Below are 25,938 nucleotides of genomic sequence, written 5' to 3' on the forward strand. Positions count from 1 at the left end.
CAGATTGAGAGTTAATATACATATGCTTTTGGGCACTGAATGGAAGTACTGAAGGGCAGGTAACAAAGCCTTTACTCATCTTGGTGAGAAACTGTTGAGGTAAACGGTTTTACTTGTGGGCATAATTGGTTGCTGGAGTGAGCAAGGAGGTCTCAATCTGTCCCAAACTGTGAATGAAAAAGAGGATGAAGTGGCAATTTTGAGCTGTCTCCAAATGTTAACTCTGTTGTAATTATAGAGTAGCTTCCCCCCACACCATCTTTTGATATAGTGTCATTAAATTAATTAGAAAGCTTTTTGTAGAGTGGATTACTATGTATTTGTTCAGTCATCTGATTAATGTAACAAATTAACTTGTTGGACATTTATCCATATTTATTTCCTGCTTCTTTAGGTTATGCAATATCGATCTTTGAAATTGCCTTTGTGAAGATGAAGCTTTCAGAGACAGCACTCCATTTTGGACCCTACGTAGTTTGAGAGCGTCTTGGACTTTTCTACATATTTGCATATTCCTAAATAAATTGGAGGACAATGAGGGCTTTTTGTTTTTTGCATATTTTCACATTCTTCAGTGAAGTTTCTTCCACCTCACTTTGTTCAATGGGAAAAACTTGAGCCAGTCTCATAGTTGCTGTTTTGATTAACCAGGTTGTCCATACTGAGCCAAATCCTTAGAAATCATGTGCCATGTACAGTTATTTAATTTTTTTTTCATTTCTGACTGAGAAATAAATCACTTTCAGCATATATTTGGCTATTTAGGGTTTGAACCTGGATTTTTGCATTATGAAATATTCCTGTAGTCATGCAATGAATTAACTTGTTTCAGATTTTTGGGGAATGATTTTGTATGCTTCAGAACATTTTTTATGGCGATACATGGCTCATTAATACAGCAGTTCAATATTATTAATATGAGGCATTGCATTAATTGCTGCATACAATTATTGCCAAATGACTTACACAGACAGTGTTTCAGATGTCGTGGGCATAATCATAACAACCAGAAGTGTCCTGTGTGCAAAGGAGAAAGTAAAATTCCTTTCTATGTTGATAGCAAGCAGATGAACTTGCTTGCGGTTTTGGAAGTAAGGACTGATCACCATGAAAGCTGGAATGGATTATTTTGCTTGAAGAAAGGGAAGCTATACAGCTTAATATTTGGGTTGATTATAATGACTCTAGTGATGGCATCATACATATTGACTGGAGCCAAACATGGTATGTTGCTAATACCATCGCCATTCCATTATGGAGCTTTTACTAACAATCCAAATTTAATGGACAACGAAAGTGTTAGTGATGTAAAAGACCATTACCAGCCTTGGAAAATTAATATTTCATATATAAAAGATTATCCAAGCATTAAATTAATTATTGAAACTATAACTTCAAAGATTGAGTTTATAACAAGACAGCGACCAGATTTAGAGGACCTGAAGAAACAAGAGCCTCATGTAAGTATATACTGAACTGTGTCTATTTCAAGTGTTCTAGTCTAGCTCAACGGAAGTAAGCCAGTATAGCATCACTGCAGGTGATATGTCACTTTGTACCAGCTGAGGAACTGAAGCTTCCTGATTTACATTTGTTGAAGTTCTGGCCTTTATATATAATATATATAATTTGTTTTGGGTAAAGAGCTGGATTGTATAAATGAGCTCAGTATCAAGAGCTGAGAAGTCTTCTATAATTATACAACTATACTGTGTTTATATCTGATTATATTCAAAGTAATTCAGAGGAGTTAGGCAGATATGATGCAACAGATGCATAAAAAGTAGGCTTGTTAAATATGTAATTGTTATTATGCCTTCTTGGACATCTAGCAATTGGAGTTCTGGACAGTTGTGCAAATTTTGTATTTAAGAATTAGTTATGGGAAATACCTTATTCTGATCATTTCATTTTTGGCTAAATCAGTATCCCTAATTATTATTCTCTACAAGCTCATTTTCCGGATCCCTAAAATTAAGTACACTGACAAATTTTGGGATCTGCTGAAGAGTTTTGCTGTTCTCATGGCACTGAGGTTAGGACCTATTTCTGGGAAGGGTAGAGTGCCTACAATTCCCATTAAAGATGAGCAAAAATCACAAAGTCTTTTACTTTCAAGTAAAGTCTGAAATGAGCCTTATCCCAGAATAAAGACTAAGTAAAACTTAAATAGTGAGTTCAGAATTGGTCTGAATTGAAGTTAGAGATGTTCTAGATTTCGTTGTGTAGACTCGGTCAACTCTATCCAGAAGAAGCTGGTGCAAGTGTTGCCTTGTCCTCAGTCTTTCACTCTTACTTTTTATATAAGATTATTAGTTTAGTTATTAGGTAATAAAATGCAAAGTAGTATATTCTGTTAAGTCTTTTGGGATTCAGTTTCTCTGTTTTTTCTGGACTCTGCTCCAACTCTCAGAATTGTCAATGGGTACCTTTTTAGTGTCTTCAATAATGAATTGAATTGTAAAGCTTCTTGTATGTATTGGTGGGGGGAAGTGTGTTCCCAGTGGGAACACTATATGATTCTTGTATAAATGGGTACATGAATTACTTGACTCAAATGGTCTTGCTTAAACGTGAGAACGTAACCCAACTGTGTAGGAATTAGAGTAAAATTCTGTGGTTCATGACATGCAGGAATCAGACATGGGATGAGTCCTAATGGGCCCAAATAGCCTTAAAATATAGAAATGTTTTTCCTCCTCCAAAAATTAAGGTGATTGGAATATACACATCTGACTTATTTTGTGCTCACTTGCTGTGCTAAGGAGGAAAGCGTAGCTGTACAATATGTTTTAACTGGAATTTGTTGTTCTTTATATTGCAGATGTTTTCAGTAATTCCTAATAAATTCCTTCCAAAAAGCAAGAATCCGTGTTGGTATGAAGAATACAGAGGAAACATTACTGCAAATCCTTACACAACAAACTCGTATGCACTGTATTCAAAGCGTTTTCGAACCATATTCGATTACCTCAGAAAGGTGTTTTGGAACCACTTGTATCAGTATAAGGACAAGCACTATCGACTGCGCTGTCTTCCCCATTTCTACATTATAGGCCAGCCAAAATGTGGAACAACAGATCTCTATGACAGACTGAGGTTACATCCTGATGTTAGATTCTCAGCAATTAAAGAGCCACATTGGTGGACAAGAAAACGATTTGGTGAGTAAACATATATTCTAACATTGCAGAAGAGCTAGCACTGCTAAAATGGAAGTTTAAATCTTTTTTCACATTCTTTAGTTTAAGAGTAACTCCTTCATTAAGCCAGATGACCTGATGGATGGCTGCATCCCTAGCGTATCTCTTTTTTGCTAATTGTGTTGTGCACTTGTAGCAACCGAGTTGCAGGTTCTTTTGTATATGTACAATAATACACGTAAATATTTTCGGAATATTTGAGATGGAATTGTCTTATCCATATGGTCTTAACTCTGCTTTTATTGAAGTCAATGTTGAGTGCCTTAGAAAAATGCCACCAGTGTCTTGCAGTCTTTGCCCCATCCCCCCCAATAATTTTAAGGGGTAAATTTTCAAACTAATGTGCAAAGCCTTAAACCATACAATATCATTGAATATACATTATCCTGTAAATTTTCCCCATTGTCAGAACAGGATAATTGATTATAGTATTCTTTACTCAGGAATTATATCACCAGTAAACAGAAGTTCTGTAAATACCTGATAGAAAAGAGTTGTGGTTTGAGAAGCAATATAGCTGGGCTTTGGTGGTAATTAGATGGGGTAGGATCCCTATATTGTAGTCATCTTAAATAAAACTCTCTCTTATATTACATTACCACATTTTGGGGTAATGCAACTTCCTAACAAGACTGATTACCTATGGTAATTTAAAGAACTGTAGTTGCTTCTAAGAGAGGTGGAACTGAACCTGAACAGCTGGCAAGGGCAGATTTGAAGAAGGAATAGAGAGTAAAATAGAAAATTTAAACAACAAAGTACTGTTTTGTACTATTAAGCTGTTTGTTCAAAGCCTCCTTGAATCCTTTGAAGGGGAGATGTATTATTTTTTAATAGTAGTCAGCTTTAATTCCCACGAATGAATAAGTACAGCTTACAGCAGAAGTGTCATTCATAATCCTATCATCCTGATCAAAAGTTGAACTAACTTGATGTTCTCCTTCAGGAATTTTATGTGCACTGAACGTACCTGCATGAACTTCAGAGGTCACCGCCTATCCTCTGGAACAATGTCAAGTCAGAAAGGGGACACTGTTGTCCAGTGTTCAGAAAGTAGACTAGAGTGCTCATGATTTACCTGAATTAGGTCCATCAAGGCCCGACTGTCACGAATTCTAAGAGTCTGGAATTCTGTGGAGCAAGTGCATTATTTTTCCCACTGGAGGGGCTTAAATACCCTGCCTTTTTAAATTAAAGTTTAACTAGTACTGGATAATCTTGTGAGTAAGGCACTGGACTGTGACTCAAGGGATAAGGGTTCTGTTTCTGACTCTGTCATAGGCTAGCACTGTGGTCTCGGATGAGCTTTTGTACCAGTTCCCCCTTTTGTAGGATGAGGACAGCATTACTTCCTTTATCTTATCCTTCTTTATCTGTCTTGTCTTTTTGGGATAGAGACTTACTAATTATAAGTATGCCACACAACATGATAAGGTTCTGATGTCAGAGCCTCTGGGCATTACTTTGATACAAGATACTATTGCTTCTAAGAAGAATAGTACCGTGGTGCTATGTTGCCAGTATCTTCACTTTCATTTTTGATTTGCCATTGTTCTAAGATTGATATTGCCTTTTGAGCATGAGAAAATGACCCTTGTAGGACAGAGTATTTTTCTGGCTTTGCTTAAATCACTGCTCCTTTTGGGAGCATTTTTAGTGTGTTTTAAGATTCCTCAGTATAGCAGAGCAGCTATTCCTTGTGAGCTACTGGGGTTAAAATTGAGGGAAGTCAGTTTGAGTGATCAGAGTGCTTGTGATGCTTTTCCTGTTCATTGCTAGACATTTTTTTTATATTCTGTCCCTTACATGTTGTGTTACCATCTCTTGCGTCTCTCTTATATACATCCTGGAGCTCAAGGGAACACTTGAGCCCTTATAGATTGGAGCTTTACTTTTTTTGGCTGCTCTGCTAAAACTACAGCTCAGTCAGAGGGCTGGGGTTTTATATCACTTGCAAGGAAATGGTTTTACAGTCTTTTTGGATTTTATTTATGTTTTCTTCTTTAAATACCCTAAAAAATGACCTGTAGTAAACACACAAAGTGCCTCATTTGTAGAGCAGCAGGTACTAGAAAGTTGGCTCAGACTTAGAAGAAAACAGCTTTCCTCATTTACTTCATGTTAGCACTGGAGTTCAAACAGCAATGAGCTAAAACAGACCATAGAGTGCTAAACTGGTGCAGCTGATGTACCTGGATTGGTAACAGTGAGCAGAGCTAATAACATCTGGGTTATATTGTTTTCTGTTCATATATTTACACCAGACACCCTTTATATATTAACAAACAAAGCCAATGAGGAAAAGGAGATACCTGTTTCAGTATATGTATTTATAGAAATGAGCAAAGCTAATGACAACAAAGATGTATAGAAAGAGAGAGTTTATATATTACCTTTTTCATCCATTAATAAGTGAAATAGAATATCGTAAATAAAGTGTTTAAATGTACAAATTATGCTTTCTAGACACTTTTATCTCGATTCTATCATTTTAAAATAATTTTATGCAACAGAATAGAGTGAAGACATTAATTTTATCTTGCTTAAGCATCAGTAAACAGTTCGATATTCTGAGTTGTGCTACATGGGAAGAAGACAAGAGAGGAACATCATGGTCCCAGCTGGACTTAAGGACCACTGAAAACAAATTCATTTGTTACAACCAGCCTCTGACAGAAAGTAATTGAAAAGCCTTACATCATGACCTGAAGGTGATGAGGCTCAAATTCTGTCAGGTCAATGAAGGAAATGAATTTAGAATCAAGAGCATCCCACTGAGAATTCCCTACTTGTAGTCTCTAGAAGTTTAAATGGTAGGGCTGGTCAGTTAAAACATCCAGACTTGATAGTGTTGGCCATGAAAGTGAATTTGGTTCTTTCCCATATGTACAGATGTTATGTGAAGTTGAAGTCCCTTTATTCTCAGTCAGACTTCCATTGATCAAGTATCATAAGACAAAGACAGTTTCTTGGAGCTTGGCCTGCTTCCCAGGCAAATCAGTGCAGGATGCTGGACGTAAAACAGAATTGTGATTTTAAAGCAGGCGTGAGTTACTCCAGTATTTCGGGACATTCAGAAATACTTAATTACAATGATAAGTTAAGAAATGTGATAGGGAAAGATAAAAGGTTTTTAGTCTTGGTTTTTGGCTAAGGTGAGAATTGGTAACGGGACTCAATTTCAGGACTAATACAAGTTCCTGGGGCCATTCCCTACAGGGATCAGATCCAGCCCCACTCAAACAGCTGGATGTTTTTAATTATTGTAGAAGAGGAAACTGATGCCTACAACACATTACAGCCCTAACAATCTGGAGAGGGAGGAATCTCTAGAAATATTAATGTACTCATCATCTGTGCGCCAGAATGGCCACCATTAAGATGAGAGGCTAATTCACACTCCTTGCCATTTCAGTCCCTGCTCTGCATAAACAGTAATGGTTGCTAATTATTATTTTTAAACTTCATGTATTTAACAATGAGAGAGTCACCATTAACTAGGATCCGTAAGACCACAATTCCTTCCACACAATCAAACGTATGACTCTTAATAAGTCACTGCTGGCTCTTAGCTCAGCTAGAGTAAACCACTCACCTGGAGCAGAAAATCCACTTATCATCACCAGTTGCTTGAGGCTGAGAGCTTTTAATAAGGATTTTGACTGACTAACTTCCACCAAAGATAGCTAATTCTAGACAAGACCTCTCTTTAGTCATCCCCTGGCCATTCCCATGCTGGCTGGGGTCTTTTGCACAGCAGGGCTCTGTTGCAGCCTGACATGCTCTTGTCCACTGCAGCTTTTCACAGGTGCTGCTACCATCACATCCCCCAAAACCATTCTCTGGCACCAGATGCATGAGAGGTTTCCTTGAACTTCACAAACCTTCAGTGTTTTATTGTCCACTGCAAGCACATTCTTAAGTGGGAGAAAACCTAGTTGGAGAAAACAGGGTAGGGAAGTCCCTTGCTGAACCTTCTACTTAGACTATTTATTAGATGGCTGAAGAGGACACAGCCAGGTCTTTTTTCTTCAAATTTTGTTTTGGTGACAGGATCCCTGCTTATCCACCAGTCTGCATGAACAGGAGAGGAATCGAATCCTCTTTGCACAGCTTCAGCATCACTCCCAGCTCAGTTCCCTTTTCTAAAGGTTTTAGAGACTCTCTAGTGGCTTAGTCAGAGGCAGGAAGGGGTGGAGGGCAGGGGAGGCTACACATGATAAAATGAGGAAGAGGGACAGGAATGGGAATAAGTGGAGGAGATGGATTAACCAAAGGGGTGGGAGGAAAGGAGAGGATACATGAGATGCTGAAAAAGGCAGAATGAGACCTATTGATGTAGAATAAATCCCAGGAGGAGAGAGAGGAAAAAGAAAATCTTTGCTATAATTATAGGGACAGGCTCTAGAATAGGAGAGGGGTTAAATGTGGATTTTATTATGCTATGAGTGTAATTTACTGTTACTGGTAGGTAAAAGAAACTTATATATATATCTTCCCCCAAATGTTTGAATTCCCTCCCCCCCGACTCTTTTAGCCCATTTGAAAGTTTGTTTGATGCCATCAGACAAAATTGACTTCAAAGTAAGAAGCTGTAGCAAGATGCTGTTGCAAGATAATCGATGCCTTACAGTATGCCCATTTTCTTATTTATTAAGAGTGACTGTGTGTGTGATTTACAGATTTATGTCCAGATTCTGCTCTCAGTAGTAGCATCATATAGACAGAGAAAGCCTACTGACGTTACTTCAGTTTATATTGGCATAAATTAAATGGAATTTGGTCTGCTACATTCCTTCCAAAAGCTAAATTTAGAAGAAAATAGATGCAGGTTATACATTCTGGGACTATAAAATGGAGCATTTTAAATTATTTCCTGTCAGTGTGAAAATATAGCTTAATCTTACAGTATCTTGGATCCCAGCTACTTTATTACTGGCATTTTTGTCTTGGGTTATATTTTATCTTGGGCCCTGAAATTGGGGTCAGTTTTGTGGTCCGAGCATGGCACCAGTTGCCATTTTCATGGTGGAGCATGGCAGGGTGCCCCCACTCTGTATGCCTCTGATTGCCCCCCTGAGGGGCCCTCCCACCCCTCCCTGGAGATATTCCCTGCTTGCTGGCCATTTGCATGCTTTTTTGCAGTACCTGCACTTTTTTGTGGAGGATCTAATGATTTTACAGTTTCCGTGAAAATTGTAATTTTGGTAGGTCCCTAGTTATGCTCCTTGGCCCTACTCTGCTGATGTAGGCTAATAGAACACCATTCATATTTATGGAGCTGTGCTAATTTGTACTAACTTGTCTTTTGATTTTCTAGCTTCTTTGCAATCATTGAACTTTTCTTTTCAGGAATAATTCGTCTGAGGGATGGTTTTCATGATCGCTACCCAGTGGAGGATTACCTTGATTTATTTGACTTGGCAGCACACCAGATTCAGGGTGTGCTGCAGAGTGACTCAACAAAAGAGCATGCCAGGATGAACAAAATCATAATTGGTAAGGTAAAAACTGCTTAAGAAAGATGCTTATACCTAATTTGTTGCAACTTTTATAGGGATGGAAAGCCTATAGGAGAGGTTGACCTACTGTATAAATTGATGTGCTATTTCACCTTTCCACTGAAGACAAGTCACTGGATTTGTCAAAATGCCATGATTGTCTATGGCCAGAGCCTAGGAAAGCAGTAAATGTGGGGACAAGATTTAGCAAAATCTTTAGGTTGGGGCGGGAGGGTAAGAAAGAGAGGGAGAGAGAGATACTCAGACGGCTTTACGTAATGCAGTGAGACACAGTCTTGACTGGATTAGGAATTACCCAAGCAGTCAGGGTAAACCAAAAGGCTACACCTGTAGGTGAATGGTGGGAAGTATACTGTTCAGAAGCCTATTGAACATGACTATAGTACAGTTTCTGAGATGAGCTCAAAGACAGCAAACTGAAGTGTTTAGCTCATGAAAGCTTGTACTATATTGGATAGCTAGGTAGTAGATAGATAGGTAGGTTCAATTGAATGATCAAATCAGTTTATTTTGGTTGGTCTGTAAGGGGTAAATTTACCCTGCCTTTGACTTACTTGGGGCTGAGGAATTGCAGTCTGAAGAGCATAGATTCCGGTATGTTTTGCTATTCAACAAAGTTGCTGTCATAGTGTATAAACTATGCCTAGTGCAAAACATGCCTATACTCAAGGCACATATAACAGACATTGTCACCTACTTTCTGGGCCACATTTCCCTTTAATGGAATGTGGGTATGATAAATGTCCTGTAGCTGGCTGGGGAGAATTGCCATGGCATAAGCCAATGGGGACAACCTTTTTGGCAGGTGTGCCACAAATTCACCCTGTACCCTCTCTGAGTGCTGCTCCAATCCCTGTCCCTTACCTGTTTTGCTGCTCTTCTTTCTAGTCCCTGCCTTGTGCTCCCTGCCCCATCTGACACTCTGCTTTTCACTCCTCACTCTATTTGTCAGTGTAATGCCTGTATGCCATACACAATAGCTGCACGCACCACTTCTGGCACCCATGCTGCAGGTTGACTACTCCTGACAAGTAGAGTGCAAGACTGCCATTAGCAACCCTGCTCTCAGACTCCAAGAAAAGAGGCATACCACCATCTGTAAGTAGTTCAAGTTGGGCTGCCCACAAATTGGATGCCTTGACATGCGTCACTTATACCCAGGGCTGTTTTAGCCCCAAAGCAGCCTAGAATCAGGATGGCTCAAAAGTGACTGAAACCTGTTTATTAGGCCTGATTCTTCCAAGATAGCTAGTTTTGAGCTGCACCAAGAGGCATAGCACAGAATTACATCCGTGGAACAAGCCAAATATGTTGACTGAATATTTTGGTTTGAAATTGAAAATTTTGATTTAAGAAGACTGTTGCCATGGCCTGATGGGTATTACAGTTTGGCTACTTGTTTTCCTCTGCTCTCTGGCTGGATTACTTTTTCCAGATAAAGTATACTTACCTCTGTGACTTGAGTCACCATGTAAATCATGGGAGCCTCTGACCATGGTGCCTTATTACAAATGTAGTTTGCTAAGGAAGTCTAAAAGACCAATTGGGTCATGAGACACTCATATCATGGTCCTACAAAGCAGTGCAAGGGCATTTCAATAAAAATGTTTTGGTTTTTAGGTGCTCAGTTTTTTGAAGAAATGTTGAAATTTTCCTGTGTAAAATTTACTTAAATAAAAGTCTTGATTTGGCTAGCAAGACTTGTAGGGCCAGTTTTTGCAGAGTTTTGCTATCATTGATATCTGCAGAAATTCTTCCTACATAGATTGCGATCTCCAGTGACATAGGCAAAATGCATGTATTAATTCAGTTCACTAGTTTAAATTATACACTGCATATTTGATTATGTACCCTGTGCTACAGCATTTGCCTGTAGTGTTCTTATTACTATACAGGAAGGACTTGGAATAATTATGCTCATTGAATTAGTTTTTATGACCTTGGTTAGAAAGAAACCCAGTCAAGTCTACATGATACATGAACATTGGGTTTGGGGAGGATGCTGCATTATTGGACTTACAAATGAAAATGCAATTAAAACTATAAATATTTAAGTTCAAAATGTTGCATTGTTTTCACACCTTAAGCTTTTTTGAATCCTATTCTTATTAGGTAATAATTGTATTTCCTTGGATTAAACAGTGCATATTTAGAAGAACCAGAGGACCCTGTTGTTCCACCTTCAGGCATTCTAAGCAGGATGCATTTATTTTTTATCATTAATATGATAAATTCACAAGAATGTTTTATAAAAACATTACACGATTTTATTCCATTAATCTCAGGATAAGGACGTTGTACATTTATTCTTTAATGAAAATAGACATTTTAATCATACGGTATGTGCTTTAAGTCCATATGAAAAATTGGTGTGTTTTTGATTTGTGCTGCAGTAATTTGATATATAAATGCTTGACTAGAACAGTGATTAATTTATTGTGTGTTGAATATAGTTCTTTCTGTATAGATATTAAAATTGTATTATGATGTGTAAAGGGACACTGTTAAATTGGTAGGCTGCTTTATTTATTTATTTATTTTGCTCTGAGAAATTAAGATTCTGGGAGCAAGTGGAGAGCAGAATTTAATTTCTTTTCCCATTTAATTCAGACACTCGTCCTGTTTTTAAAAGATTTTGGCTTCTGCATACAAGCTACACTGAACTAACCACAAAAAAACAGCATCTTGAGTTACTGTTGATCTTTCTGCATGAGTAAACTGAAAGCAGATATGCAAAAGCAACCACTTTCTGGGCCAAATCCCCAGCTAGAGGAAGTGTTGCTTACTTTCTACACCCTTATTTACATGAAGAATATGGTCCTATCTGGACTGTGTGGAGAGGAATTCCAAGAGGGCAATGATGAAGGAGCATGTTAATTCTTCAGACACCCTGGCAATGGCTGAATGGGTGGGAAGTTGCAGAATATTTGCAGAAACACTCTAGCAGTAACTTGTGACCTGTCTAGTTGCTGTTCACTGCCTCCTTCATGGGCCATGTAATCCATAAATTGATACTGTTTCTCTTATACCTCTATTTTGGACAGATCCTGCTCTCAAAATACATCTCTGCAGTAGTATATATGGAGCCCATTTTGTTTTTAGGCTCCCTGGTTCTGCTCTCTTTTTACATCCTGGTGCAGGAGCACTCTGTTCTCTTATATCTGGAGCCATCCATACTTTTTAAATTAACTGGAAACTGATTGGCTTGGTTGACTTGTTTATTTTTCACATTGCCTATGTAGTCAGCAACACTGCTACATGTTTTATGCAATATTGCTCTACTCGACTGGCTCCTTGCTTTTTTTTTTTCCTTGGGGTAGCAAATGACACGGCTCACTTGAGCCTGACTTACCTGAACTTAGGGGAGTGTGAAGTGCAAGGAATTCTTAATAAAGTACCTTAAATAGAACTGAAAGTCTTTAAGGTACAAATTTTCCTACCTGAATTACAGGTTAATTCTGCAGAATAACTTTACAACTACAAGAGTTCAAATGCTGGCCTCACCCTTTCTAAATTAAATACCCTTGAACTTTTATCAGACACTTTCATAAATACAATGCACAGATAATATAATTATAATAATCTAAAAACTCCTCTCATTGTAACGGCAATAAAATTACAGTACATCTTTCAAGTTCTGTACAAACATTGGCCAGATCTTTAAGCTGGTGTAAACTAGCCTAAGTCTAATAATGAAGTCAGTAGGTATCTACTGAAACACCAGCAAAGGACCTGTTTTAAATGCCAGTGTACATAATTCAGTAGAGTCTCGGTTATCAATGTAGATGTTTTCTATTTCTAGGAGAGGCCAGTGCTTCAACAATGTGGGATAACAATGCTTGGATTTTCTTCTATGACAACAGCACTGATGGAGAGCCTCCATTTTTAATCCAGGATTTTATCCATGCCTTCCAACCAAATGCCAAACTCATCGTCATGTTGAGGGATCCAGTTGAAAGGTTAGCAACCATAATGCATTTCAAACTGCAGAAGAAACCCGCCACTAAGAGCTTGAATCCTTTCCTTGCTACAAACTTGATTTTTGGGGTTTATTTTATTTCTCTTCTAACTGTCATTAGAATGTTTGTATGCTTGGGGTTTATTCTTTTCTGGTATAAACATTAATTCTTGGAAAAATCCAAGGATTTATTCAGTTAGAATGAATTGTAGATTCTAGTCATATCTATGGCTTCATTTCAAGTATTTTGGCATGATAAACTCTAATATAAACCACAGAAAATTAGGGTTGGAAGGGACCTCAGGAGGTCATCTAATTCAACCCCCTCCTCAAAGCAGGACTATGCCCACCTATGTCATCCCAGACAAGGCTTTGTCTGGGTGGGACTTAACTTCCAAGGATGGATATTCTACATCCTCTCTAGGTAATGACTGGTACTGTGGAGTGCTCTGATGCAAACTAAAAGTGGTGAGCCGTAGGGTTTCTTTCCAAAAGGGTAGAAAATTGGATATGGCACCACATCAGCAAAATTTCCTTTAACACTGGGAATACTTACTACAGGACTAAGCTACTGCTGCCCGAGATCATTTTCAATCACACCGCCTTACAGCTCATCCTTGGTTTTGCTGACTTTGGCAGTGTTGTAGGGGCTCTATTTTTCCAAAGATAAACTGTTCTTGAATTATTTTCCAGTTTGTTAGCCACAAGCATCCTTTTTTCCACTTATATTTTACCTTTGCTCCATCCTTTTGGACAGCTGTGGCCCTAATGGAACTGGAGTGGTATTTCTGTGAACTGCGTTCTCCCAGGGTGTGGTCCTTTCCAAAACCAAAGTTCAGCATCCCTGTGAATCAGGATGAGGCTGGGCAGCATGGCTCTTCCCTGTGTAGCTGCATAGCAACAGGCGAGTTTGCCAAATATACAAATTCAGGGCGGTACAATCAGCTGCAGACTGGAGAATTGCCATCCTTCAGGGAGACTTAAGATGTGCACACAGGAACAGACAGTATTCATTGGGGTTCTGAAGGCCATGCTGCTGGGACCAGTTTCTTATGGGTGCTTTAAGCTTGTGAAAAGCCACACCTCTGTGGGATGCCTTTAATTCCATGTATATGCACATGAGCTAACAATCTACAGTGGTGTTTGGCTTGTTGTTTTTTTCCTTCTTTCTTTCCTTTTTGTGTGCTTTGTGGCAATAGAAGGTATGTATGTTAGTTTTCCCTTTCTCCATCTTTTGACATTTCTGGCCTAACACACAGAATCAAAGATAAAGCACATTCTCCTTAAGAAGGTATCTAAAATGGGGCCAGGCTATGACAGTTTAGGATCATGGACACACTTCTTTATAGAATCCTGTATCACTACCTCCTCCTGCCCTGGTTCACATAAAATGCACTTAAAAGGCTTGTGGGAGCCTAAAACTCCTTTGAACACAAGAGACTTTACTTCCCTTTCTCCTCCCTTCCTCCCCACTGCACTTTTTCTGTCTTCAATTGGCCTTCCGCAAGGCTGCTCTGATGTGCTGGAAAACCAATGCTCATTCAACGAGCTTTAGTTCAAAGTGCCCTGCCACTATTCTTCAGCACAGGGATGCTGATATCCATGATGCTTGGGTGCTTGTAATGAGCGCAGCTCGCTAATTAAAGTTTCCCCCTTGCCTCCCAGAGCACGTCTAGAAACACCCATCAAGACTAAATCTGGGGTGAGAAGATAATAGGTGAAAAACAGCCAGTCAGGGGAGGCAGAGTCTTTTTTTTTGTTTTTGTTTTGTTGCTAATGAAGTCCTACTCTTGGTCCCCTACTGTTTGGATTGACTGAGTATAATATTGTGCCCTGAATAAGTGTTTTAAAGGTTTCCTAAGCAAGCAGGTCATGTGTATCCATCCTCTTCCACTGGCAGAGAAGGGTGGAACCACAAAACTGAGATTCAGGTCACAGATAATCATTTCCGTTCTGCTCTCATACTTTCTGGTGGCAGAAAAATTTAGCCAGAGAGGTCCTCATCAGACTCACTCCTGAGACTGGCCCACTCAATCAGATTTCCCTGGGTTTGGTTGCCTGGCATCTGCTGCGTGGGTGTTCCCTGATTAGATTTCCTGGCATCTGGACTTGGCAGGACAAGGGCTGCCAGAGATGCTCATCCCTGTCTGTGTGCAGCGAGGAGCCCTGCCAGCTCTTCCCATCCCCAGTATCAGAAAATACATTTTTCAACTTTTAAAATATGTCTCCTGACCTCAGAAGTTAACATATGGTAATTTTATGCAAGAGCTGGTTGAAGTGGCTCCCTCATGTAACTCATCCAGGAATTCTCTGATTATTTTAGCCGCCTTCTATAATATGGGTGTTGTGCTTTGCCAGCGGTAATATGAGTGAGATAAGTGAGTCCAGCTCCCTAGCTGTATTGGTAGGAAATCAGTTTCTTTGTGTTTATAATTTCGTTTGCCTTTGTTGTTCAGGCCATACATGAAATCATAGGAGCAGATGTAGCCCCAGTGTAAAGATGTAGTTCCATTGGTCTAGATAGTACTGTTCTGTGCACTGGTGCAAGTCAGTGGTGCTCAACATTTTTCTTTAGAAGTGGGCCAAACCTTAAAATCGGAAGTGGGTCAAGGGTCACATAGAAAGGCATTGGCAGAGTTCGGCCTGTGTGGTCCACTCTCTGAGCCCACCAGTTGTCAGCACTTTCACGCAGCTCCAGAGCCCGGGAAATGAATAACACTGCTTCTTATCCCCTCTTTGCTTCTCTGCTGCCAGACTCAGGGGACAGGCAGCACTGGTGTTCACACCCACAAAAGGAGTCTAGAGCTGTGCAAAAGCAGTGGCTCCAGCCAGAACTTGTGCTGATGTGTCGGTGAGCTCAGACAGGACAGGCGCGTCCACACATGCAAGCATGTGCACTTGTAGCAACTCAAATAGAAGTGGCGCAAATTTGAGCCAGGGCTTTTTGGATCAGCGCATGTGCTTGGACATGCACTTTGTTGTGGAGCAAATTGTGCCACTTGGGGCAAAATAAGCTTGCCTGGCTCCTCCCGGATCTGCAGCCAGGGAGAGCTAGAGCTGAGGGCCAGCACCTGTGCTGTCCCCACAAGTATAAAAAGCTGCCCTGTCCTGGCCCCAGCAGTACAAAAAGCTGCCCTGGCAAGTAGCTCAGGGCTACTCAGTCTCAGGAGCTTCTGGGGCCAAGCCAACTGGTACCTGGGGACACTACCTCTTGTGCCAGCTGGACTGCTGAAGCAGCCTTGAGAGTTTCCTGCATCCTCTGCCCACTGCAGCAGTCTGGCAGTGGGGGCTGCTGCTTGGCTGTGACCTGTTGCACACCTGCCAGACCCAGAAGGGAGCTGCACAGCCAGTAGAGGCATCTGCCCCTCTGGGCCAGCTGCCAATGGGCTGTGGTTGCAGGGCTGGCCTCTGTGCGGCACTACTGCCATGCGTGCCCCCTGCCTGGCCATGTAGGCAGCTGTTGCCCGGAAGTTGTTCTGGGTGTGGTGACCTGTTTTGAACTGTCAAAGCATGTCCTCCTGGCCTCATTTGGCCAGGAGGTCAGCCACAGCCAGCTGGGTGCAAGGTGCCAGCTCTGAGCAGGCAGGGTCCTGCCACTGGCCTCCCTAGCAGGAATTCTAGTGTTCCCTATTGGAAAACTGAAAAATCCCTGATTAAAAAAAATCCCAAAGTCGCTCTGTAAAATACCCCAAAATCCAGGTTCCTCCACAAGTAAAATGAAAAATCACTATAAAGAAAGAGAGTGAGAGAGACAGAGACAGTGTTCAGTTAGGCAGTGTTTTATTGATATATCTACAGTGTTAAAGCAATGTGGAAGCCTACCAGTGTCTCCATCATAATAATAAAGTGAACTCTAAATACATGTATTCATGAATTCATGAAACATGAATACATATTTTGCTACCCTCCCACAGGGGTTACATCCCCCCCACAGAGGTTATGGTCCCCCAACCAATGCCCCCCACAGGGGCTACCACCCCCACCTGCAAGGCCCACATGCCCCATTCCAGCCCCCTGACTGCTGCCCCATCTGGCCCCATCCCCCGCCAGCTGCTGCAGCCTCCTTGATGGCTGCCTCTTCCCCCCACAGGGGCTACTACCCCCACCTGCAAGGCCCACATGCCCCATCCCAGCCCCCCGACTGCTGCCCCATCTGGCCCCATCCCCCGCCAGCTGCTGCAGCCCCCTTGATGGCTGCCTCACCCCCCATGCTCCCCCAGACCCGCCAATGGCTGCCCCACCTGACCACATCCCCCACTTGCACCCCCAGGCCCCCATGGCTGCCCCCCCAACCCCAGGCACCATCACTTTAAAAAGAAAAAGGAGCAAAAAACCAAAAAAAGGCCTCTGCTTACCCCAGGAGGGCTCCAGGGCCTCCTGGCAGAGTGCCCCCAGGCAGCAGAAGGCAGGAGGGGGGGCTGGGGCTGTCTCTCTGCTGTGCTGTGTGGGCAGGGCCCCAGTAAGCTAGACGGCAGCTGGAACTGCCTGTAAGCGCTGGGGTTTTTTGTTTTGTTTTAAACTGTTGGGGTGCTGGGGTGGGGGGATGGGGCCGGGCAGGAAAGTGATCGGAGGGCCGGCGGGGGTCAGGAGCTCCGGTGCTGAAGCAGCTGCCTGCCCTCCTTGGGCAGGCCACATGTTTCAGCACTAGGGCGAGGGGCCAACCATACAGATGCTTTGGCAGCCACATCATCTCCGTGGAGGACCCAGCCTCTAGTTGCTTCAGGGCACAGTTCGGGACCGTGCCCTGCCCCACTTTTTTAAACTTCAGTTTTTTTAGACCCCTGGATATCCAGGGGTCTAATTGTCTCCCCGCGCTGCAAGTTTGCAGTGCGGGGAGCACTTTTTCATTCCCACATATGCCTCTTGCCTGGTCTCAAAGGGTTTGAGGCAGGGCAAGAGGTTCATGAACACTCCTCTGGATGAGCCCCACATGGTGTTAGATGGCAGGCCATTAATTTGGGCTTCGTGAGCTGCAGGTGGAGCACACTCCTTGGAATAGTATAAAGTGTAACGATCTGATTTACAGTTGTGCTGCAGTCCTTTTGCAGCAGTATAGCCAGTGCATGGTGCAGCAAAGCAGCTGTATATTCCCCTAGGGAATATTTAAGGGATAAATGGTCCTTATCAGAAGGGTCCCTGTTGCAGGGGGCGTTCTGGAGTGTGTTGGTTCAGAGAAGGTTTGTGATAAAAGGTATGACCAATGTGCTCCTGCATTCAGGCTTTTCCCCTACTATTCCCTAGTCCCACCAGGGAACCAGATAGGGCAACTGTCAGCACAGTGGCCCCCTACCCTGTGGCCAGCAATGAATTAGCAACTCCAGCAGTGTCATTTTGCATTTAGGGCTGATTCTGCAGTCACTGAAGTAATTGGGAAAACCGGCACTGACGTGAGCAGGGTGACATCCCATGTCTAGGTCCGCTGAGATCTGAAACAGTCCGGCAGCCTTTGATGGCAGTTGCACCTGCTTAAATCAGGGTTGACTTGTTCCACACTCGGTATTGGTAATATCGCCATTGTGGTCACCTTACTGAATTGTGACTGAGGATAATGATTTCAAGTAGCTGGCACAGCTGAAATCGTAATTAACAAAGATTGTATTTTCATGCAGATGTTGGGAGAATCTAAAAACAGGTGGAAACATATACAGAAAAGCTAAGCAAGCCCCAGCAGAGAAATCTGTCTAAGTACGATGGTTTTCATAAGGTGTCAGCAGGTTTTTTTCAGGTTAAAAAAATAAACAGAAAAAGCTTTAAACCAAATTGAAGCCCCCACCCATTCCGAAAATGCTTCCTGCTGGCATGGTTCCCACTTCTACTGTCTGTTATCCTCCTATGCCTTAAATGGTGAGAGCTCTCGGCCTGATTCTGTGTCCCCCAAGACATACAGTGCAAGCCTGATTTTCATTTTTTGCTTCTTGTTACAGCCTTCATATGTTCATGCTCTTCTGCAAGGGAGGTATTTAATGGCTGCCACGTTTCACTCAACTCAGTCAGCTCCTCAGCTTCTCCCCATCTTTTTCTTATATTTTTCACTGTCATAGCCAGTCCTGCTATATACACCAGGACAGATGGTTCCCTCAGAGAGCAAAATATTAGGGAGAGCCAAATACTTAGTGGCTGTTTATCATCAGTGAATATGGGCTGAGAGGTGCATACATTTCCTTTCCTGATTTCATCAGCCAAATGTCCATAGTTGGCACCTTCCACACCACTTCAGGTTATTTAAAACAATTACCACAATCCTCTTTCCTTTTTAAAATCAAATTAAACTAAATGGTTTATATAGGGGCAGGCTCTGGCCTAATCCTACAGGGCTGTAAGACCCAAGGAAAAATATAACCTATATATTTTAGGGGTGCACCAATAAGGATTTTTTTGGCTGATACTGATAGCCAAATATTAACCAATCATATTGACTGATGCCAATCCAATAACTGATTTATTTTAAAATGCAAGGCGTAAATAAACCCTTTTTTGTCACATTCCAGCAGCCTCCTGCATCACATGTATCAGTGTCCTGACACTTAAATATGGCAGTGGGGGCTGTTGAATGAGCATTATTTCCACGTGCTGCGGCTACATTTTTAAGCACAGGGACACTTTTAAGTGGAGCAGAGCTGAGCAGGGCAAGGGTGGATACGGGCTGCCTGCTGTGGGTTCAGAGCTCTCTGCTCTGCTGCCTTTGCCCCAGGAACCCTGCACCAACCACGTGCCCCCTGTCTGCCAGCAGTGGAAGGCACAACTCACAACTCTCATTGCTGCCAGGCAGCCAGGGAGCATGCGGCCAGTGCAGGGCTCCTGAGGGAAAGGCAGCAGAGTGGATTGCTCCAAGCCCACAGTGAGCAGCTTGCACCCACCACATGCAAAACCTGGGGGTTGGGGGGGTGGCACATGCCTCTCCCAGGGGGTGCGTGCAGTGGCAGGGAGCAACCTCCCTACACCTGAATGAGCTGCCCAAGGCTCCATCCTACTCCCTGCCCTGGCCTTAGGTCCCTTGCACCACCCTGGCTGGGCAGTGTCCCCAGCCCCTGCCCTACTCCCTCACCATGGGGGCCTTAATTTGACCCCACCCCCATTCCTTCCTCATGCCCCTTCCCCTCCATAGACTTACCTGCAGGCAGCTGCTCTCCATGCTGCCCAGCTGTATTCCTGACCATGTGCGTGCATGCAGCTGCACACATGCATGCAGTATCCTCTGCATCTCGCTCCCAGCAGCCCCAAGCAGGACCCCTTGTAGGCTAGAATGCTGCCTGCCTTTAAGGGGAAACCCATTTTCTGAGGAAAGTCAGGTATCTGGGGACCCCAGCCGCATGGGGGAGAGGGAACTCAGCTGTTCAGGGCTCTGGTTAGAAGGCATAATTATCGGCAAACATTATCGGCTCTAACGGCCAAATGAAGCCAACGGTCGATAGTGCCATTTACCTCTTTTATCAGTGCTGATCCAATAGGCAACTGATATATCAATACACCTCTAATATCTTTGCATCTTTTTCCCATATCAGGTTTCTTCTGTAGGTGTGGGGAGTAAGCCGGTATTTCCCTCCTCACCTCTGTGATGGGCAAGAGTAGACAGAGCCATCCCCTCTCCCCCAGACCCTATACTAAGTAAGAGAAATTGAGCTGGCAAGAATCATTTTAGCATGGGCAATTAGACCTTTCTGCTAAAAGCTTATTATTTTCTTTTCTATTGTGACGGAATTTTCCAACACATATCTTTAAAGGAGAACTGACTGTTCCCCTCCTGAATTGGAATAATGGGCATGTGAAACATAATTAAGATTGTTTCCAACTTGTAACTATATGATTCCCTTAAAAAAGATAGTTTTGTAGCAGAGACTGATATTCTTAAGCTTCAGTAGTTCTTATAGACAAAACAGATATTTATTGGGTGTGATTTATAATTGATGGTGGCCATGAAGAAATATCAAAGCAGCTTTTAAAAAGACATTCATATTATTATATGGGTCTATGACTGTGTTCTGTACGTTACACCAGTATATTGCTACAAACTACAGTAGTAGTAACTTCAGTAATGTATTTAAACCAATTTTATTTTACTGCGTTAACAGAGGATGGAAACAACTCAGACCTGATCATACATGCTTTATTCAGATAAATCTCATAAAGAAGTCATTGTACATATGAAATTTTGCTAAGGAGCAGAAGTATAATAGTAGCCATCTCTAGCTGCCTTATGTACTCAGAAACAAATTCTGTTTCTCTCTTGAAGTTCTCCGCAGTCTCCTAGAAGAGGTGGCAGGCTCGGAGGTGAACAAAGATTAGGGAAAAAACAGGATTCTGTAGTTGAGTCTCTGGAAACTGACAGAGCTAAAGGTTATCTTTTGCTGGCCTATTATTACCACATATATATAAATCCTTCCTGACATTGCCAGTGAAGGGCCCAACTGTGAAACTCCCATTAGTATTGGTGAACAGTTATTAAGTCCAGTGGGGCCAAATTTTTCAGCAGGCATGCTACAAATTACCCCTGTACAACCCCTGAGTTCCACTCCATTCTCCTTCCCCTTCCCAATCTGCTGCTTTGTTTTCTGGTCCTGCCCTATGCTCTCTGCCTGATGCGCTGCTTTGCTTTCTGCTCCCAGCTCTATCTGCCACTGTGATGCCTGTCCCCTCTGTGGTCTGCCATGTCACACACACAGACCACCTGTGCCACTTATGACATATGTCCCACAGTTTGGCCACGATTGACACCCACCAAAATGAACAGGACTCTCGACAAGAGTGCTGCAGAATTATGAGGACCCTGAATATAACTCATGAGCCCAAAACAAGCAAAAATCACTTACAGACCCTCAGTCAAGGGATGGCAAACTATGCTGTGCTGTGCCCCTTCATGACATTTCTCTTACGTTTCTTTAGAATCTGTATGATGTCAGGATGAGTTAAGCAGGGAGTTATGCAAAAGTAAATCTTCCATTTTTCCATTTTCCCTCCCTCCCCAAGGAAACCAGACTTCATCGTCTCTGTCTTGTAACATTTAGGCAACTATAAACATTTTAAATGATTTGCACAAATATTTCATATTTGAAATGAGAGTATACATTCCCACATCTACCATTATTAAAAATTACTATGTGCAAATTCCAATTGCTGCAGTGTCTAGTTAGCAGCAGCAAAGCAACAGAGTGTAACGTGATTATCTACACTGTTAACACCAGATGTATGTATGGGGCCTAAATCCTGTCATCCATGCCCAGGTAACACTCCTATTGAAATGAATGAGAGGCACTTGGATAAGGATGGCTAAAGTTGATATTATGGCATAATACAGTTCACCGTGTTGTTTTTACTTCAGCAAGGTTGTTATAATAATGTTTTAAAACAAGGCCTCAAATCAGAAACTTTACATAAAAAACAGCATGGAAGAGGGGATGGACCTCTTGAATAGGACTCAGACAACCTGGGTTCTCTTCCCAGCTCTGCTACTGCCCAATTAGGTGATCTTAGAAAAATCACTTTCTGTTCCTCTGTCTTCCCTCTCACTCTTTGTCCATCCTTGTCTATTTAAAGACAGGGATTGGCTCCTATGTTAGGAGCCTAGCACAAAGTTATCCTAAAATCTGTTTGGGGCTTATAAGCATTATTATAACAGAAATGTAATTTATACAAAATATATAGACATCGTTCAAAAGTTTGTCTTGGGAGGCAGGGCAGAGAAGGGGTGAGAACTTTATTCTCAGTTATGAGAATAAAGCCTGATCCTGGGGGATGCAGACTTTAATGAGCGTGGAAGATGTTTAGCAACTCTCAGGATTGGATCCTCAGTGTCTGAGCCAAAACTCATTAAAGTCCATAGAAAGGCTGCTATTGACTTCAGTGCGATTTCAAACAGGCTGAAAATAGTAAATGTTATAGTCATACCCTCTCTTTTTCTATTAATGTGACTAATTTTCATTATCATGCAAAGGCATCTTTAATGTTGTCATTTACTCATGTATTTCATTCACAGATTGTACTCTGATTATCTCTACTTTGCAAGTGCTAATAAATCTGCAGAAGATTTTCATGAAAAAGTGGCAGAATCACTGCAGCTGTTTGAAAATTGCATGCTGGATTACTCACTGAGAGCCTGTGTCTACAACAACACCCTTAACAATGCCATGCCTGTATGTATTTGCAGTAATATTTGATTCTTTGTTTAAACACTGGCATACTTATCAGGATTATTAAAATGTCAGGGTACTGAGCAAATAAACATCAAGAGATAGTTTTGGTTTGTGACTACCAACAATTTTCTTTTTCTTTTTAAAGTGGATGACATAAAAATATATTCGTGCATGTAAAAACTGATGTACTTGTTCAGCTGTCTTTTCAGTCTGTTCCCTGATGAATGCCAACAGTAATAATACGTTCTTCCTATTGTGCAAGAGTATGAAGAGCACATTTAGCAAAGATTACAGTTTAACGTGTAAGCTTTTTGCAGATTTATCCAAAACGTACTGGTAAAGCACTGGTAAAGGTCTATGCCTTTCAGAAACTGGCTTAAGAACACATAATCTGATTTTTTTCCTACAAAAAAAGGCTGCTGAAATTTAGATTCAACTCTTATTTTTTTATCTGTGCACAGTGGAAAATGGACACTGCTATTACATAAAATGCCGACAGAAAAACATCCCAATGTTAGTGTTTCAGGTCCACATTTTTAGTTTATATTTGATTTCATACTTTGCTTGAGGAGCAAAAATGGGCTTTTGCAGAGCGATGTGTCGGGTCCTCTGTGGCATCCACTTTTCATTATCATATGTGTGTTATGCAGTTCAGTGCACCCTTTTTTTACTGATTTAGGTGAGAAAGGATATGTTTCTCTTGTCTGTTTTCAGAATGCAGTAAATATAATTTTGTCATCACTTCTTCAGTTAATAAAATAGCTTAGTATTTTACAAAAGAGGCCTGAAATGAAGCCCAAAGCAATCAGTAGGGTCTTCCCATGACCACAGTGGGCATTGACTCAAGCTTCATTCTTTTACATTGCTGTTGTGATTATCCAGGATTGGAAGAATTCCTCTCCCCTGAACAAGGTGGAAAGTGGACTGCTGTAAAACAGCATTTACCAGGCATCTCCCTTGCATAAAATGCATTATGTTTACACTTCCCGACATGGATGTCCTAATGGGAAACTAAGCTTCCTATATCCCGGTAACCAGTACAAACACCCTCGAAATGACTGCAGAATCATCTTTTTTCCCATGTTTTAACCCTCTCTAATGCTCTGAAGATGATGATTCTGAAAATTCTCCAGTTGGTAGGAAGCTACTAACAGGTGTTAGTAGTGAAAAGCATGGACTTATAGCCATGCTCCTGAATGGACTTTTCAGCTCGCTTGCAAGCCAGGTGGACAAAGTCTGTACACATGTAATTTATTATATAATGGCAAAGCAGGTGTTTCCTCTTAGCCACTGAGCTAACATCCAAGGTTATGTGACTATAACAGAAAAGAGTATTCCTAAGAGCTAAGAAAAATGAGTATCATATAACTTGCTGCTGCTGATAGAAAATACCATATACAGAAAAGGATGTTGATCAATTTATCTTCACTTGGAAACAATGGAAAGTATATTAACCAAACAAGGGAACCAGAACCAGGGCAGTCAAACTAAAACTGGAGAGTGTGATGTCATGGTGGGGCCCTTGTCAAACTAGTTACAGAAGAAAAGCAAATGGCTTTCCGAATAGGAAGAATTTGCTTTCAAATGGCTTTCACAAAAGGGAGATTTGGAACTAGTGTGGCAACACATACACCTGTATATCATGTCTTTTTAAGAGGGAAATGGTTATCCATATGATAGTGGTCCTAAGAGAACTAAAGTTTTAGTGAATGTTGAAAGATTCTAATCCTCAGATTTTCTATTGTGGGGTGTTTTGAAATTCAGTATCCCAAGCTACAGCATAGCAGATGTAGCCATCGTGTCCTTCATTCCCCTGATGGCATCCTTTTGAGATTTTGAGAGAAAGAGGGATACATAATAGTGATTTCATAGATTTCATAGACATTTGGGCTGGAAGGAACCCCGAAGGATCATTGAGTCCAGCCCCCTGCCCTAGGGGCAAGAAGTCAGCAGGGATCACAGGATCCCAGCAAGATAAGCATCCAAATGGTGTCTTGAAGGCGTTCAAAGTGGGCGCTTGAACCGCCTCAGGTGGCAGTCTGTTCCAAACCTTGGGGGCCCGGACAGTGAAGAAGTTCTTTCGTATGTCCAGCCTGAACCGGTCACAGTGGAGTTTGTGACCATTCGATCTTGTTGTCTCTTGGGGGGCTCTGGTAAATAGTTATTCCCCCAGATCCTGATGAGCACCCCAGATAAATTTATAGGTGGACACCAGATCACCCCTGAGCCTGCGCTTTTCCAGGCTGAATAGCCCCATTGCTCTCAGCCTCTCATCATAAGCTCTTTTTTCCTGTACTCTGATCATGCGTGTGGCTCTCCTCTTCACCCTCACAAGCTTCTCCACATCCTTTTTGAATTGCAGAGCCCAAAACTGGACGCAGTACTCCAGCTGTGGCCTCACCGAGCCTGAGTACAAGGGGAGAATGACGTCCCGGGATCTGCTTGAGAAGCATCTATGGATGCAAGTTAGTGTTTTGCTTGCTTTACTAGCCGCAGCATCACACTGAAGGCTCATGTTCATCTTGTGGTCAACCATGACCCCCAAGTCCCTTTCATCTGTAGTGCTAACCAGCATAGCACTACCGAGCCCATAAGGATGTTGCAGGTTTTTCCTCCCAAGGTGGAGGACCTTGCATTTTTCGGTGTTGAACACCATCAGGTTCTCGTCCACCCATTTCATGAGGCTGTCCAGATCCTCCCGGATCACCCTCCTGTCCTCAGGTGTGGATGCTTTACCCCAGAGTTTGGTGTTGTCGGCGAACTTGGCCAGTCCGCTTCTGACATCAATGTCTACATCATTGATGAAGATGTTAAAGAGTATAGGCCCTAGGACAGAGCCTTGTGGGACCCCACTGGTCACAGCACACCAAGATGATTGACTCCTGTCAACCACCCCCCTCTAGATCCTACCGCGGAGCCAGTTCCCCAGCCAGCAGATCGTGGTGACGTCAAGGCCACAGTTTGCCAGTTTAGCCAAGAGGTGATCACGGGATACCAGATTGAAGGCTTTTTTGAAGTCAAGGTATACGACATCGATCTCTTCCCCCTTGTCCAGGTGATAAGTCACTTGGTCATAAAAGGAAATGAGATTGGTCAAGAAATTCCTACCCGCAACAAACCCATGCTGG

General features: G+C 42.0%; 1 protein-coding gene across 2 annotated transcripts in view; it reads left to right on the forward strand.

The window, feature by feature from the left end:
- Nucleotides 1-25,938, forward strand: part of CHST15 (carbohydrate sulfotransferase 15) — an 82,517-nt gene that overhangs the window by 47,507 nt on the left and 9,072 nt on the right. For both annotated transcript variants that reach the window (XM_090058065.1, XM_090058066.1), the window contains exons 2-6: nt 395-1,460; nt 2,825-3,164; nt 8,556-8,702; nt 12,528-12,684; nt 22,654-22,810. In XM_090058065.1, the coding sequence (XP_089914191.1) occupies nt 873-1,460; nt 2,825-3,164; nt 8,556-8,702; nt 12,528-12,684; nt 22,654-22,810 (1,389 nt within the window). In that variant the 5' untranslated portion in view covers nt 395-872. The remainder of the gene's footprint in view (nt 1-394; nt 1,461-2,824; nt 3,165-8,555; nt 8,703-12,527; nt 12,685-22,653; nt 22,811-25,938) is intronic.

Source organism: Crocodylus siamensis, chromosome 7, assembly GCF_052110815.1.
Source record: "Crocodylus siamensis isolate JL-2025a chromosome 7, ASM5211081v1, whole genome shotgun sequence".
Taxonomy (NCBI): Eukaryota; Metazoa; Chordata; order Crocodylia; family Crocodylidae; genus Crocodylus; species Crocodylus siamensis.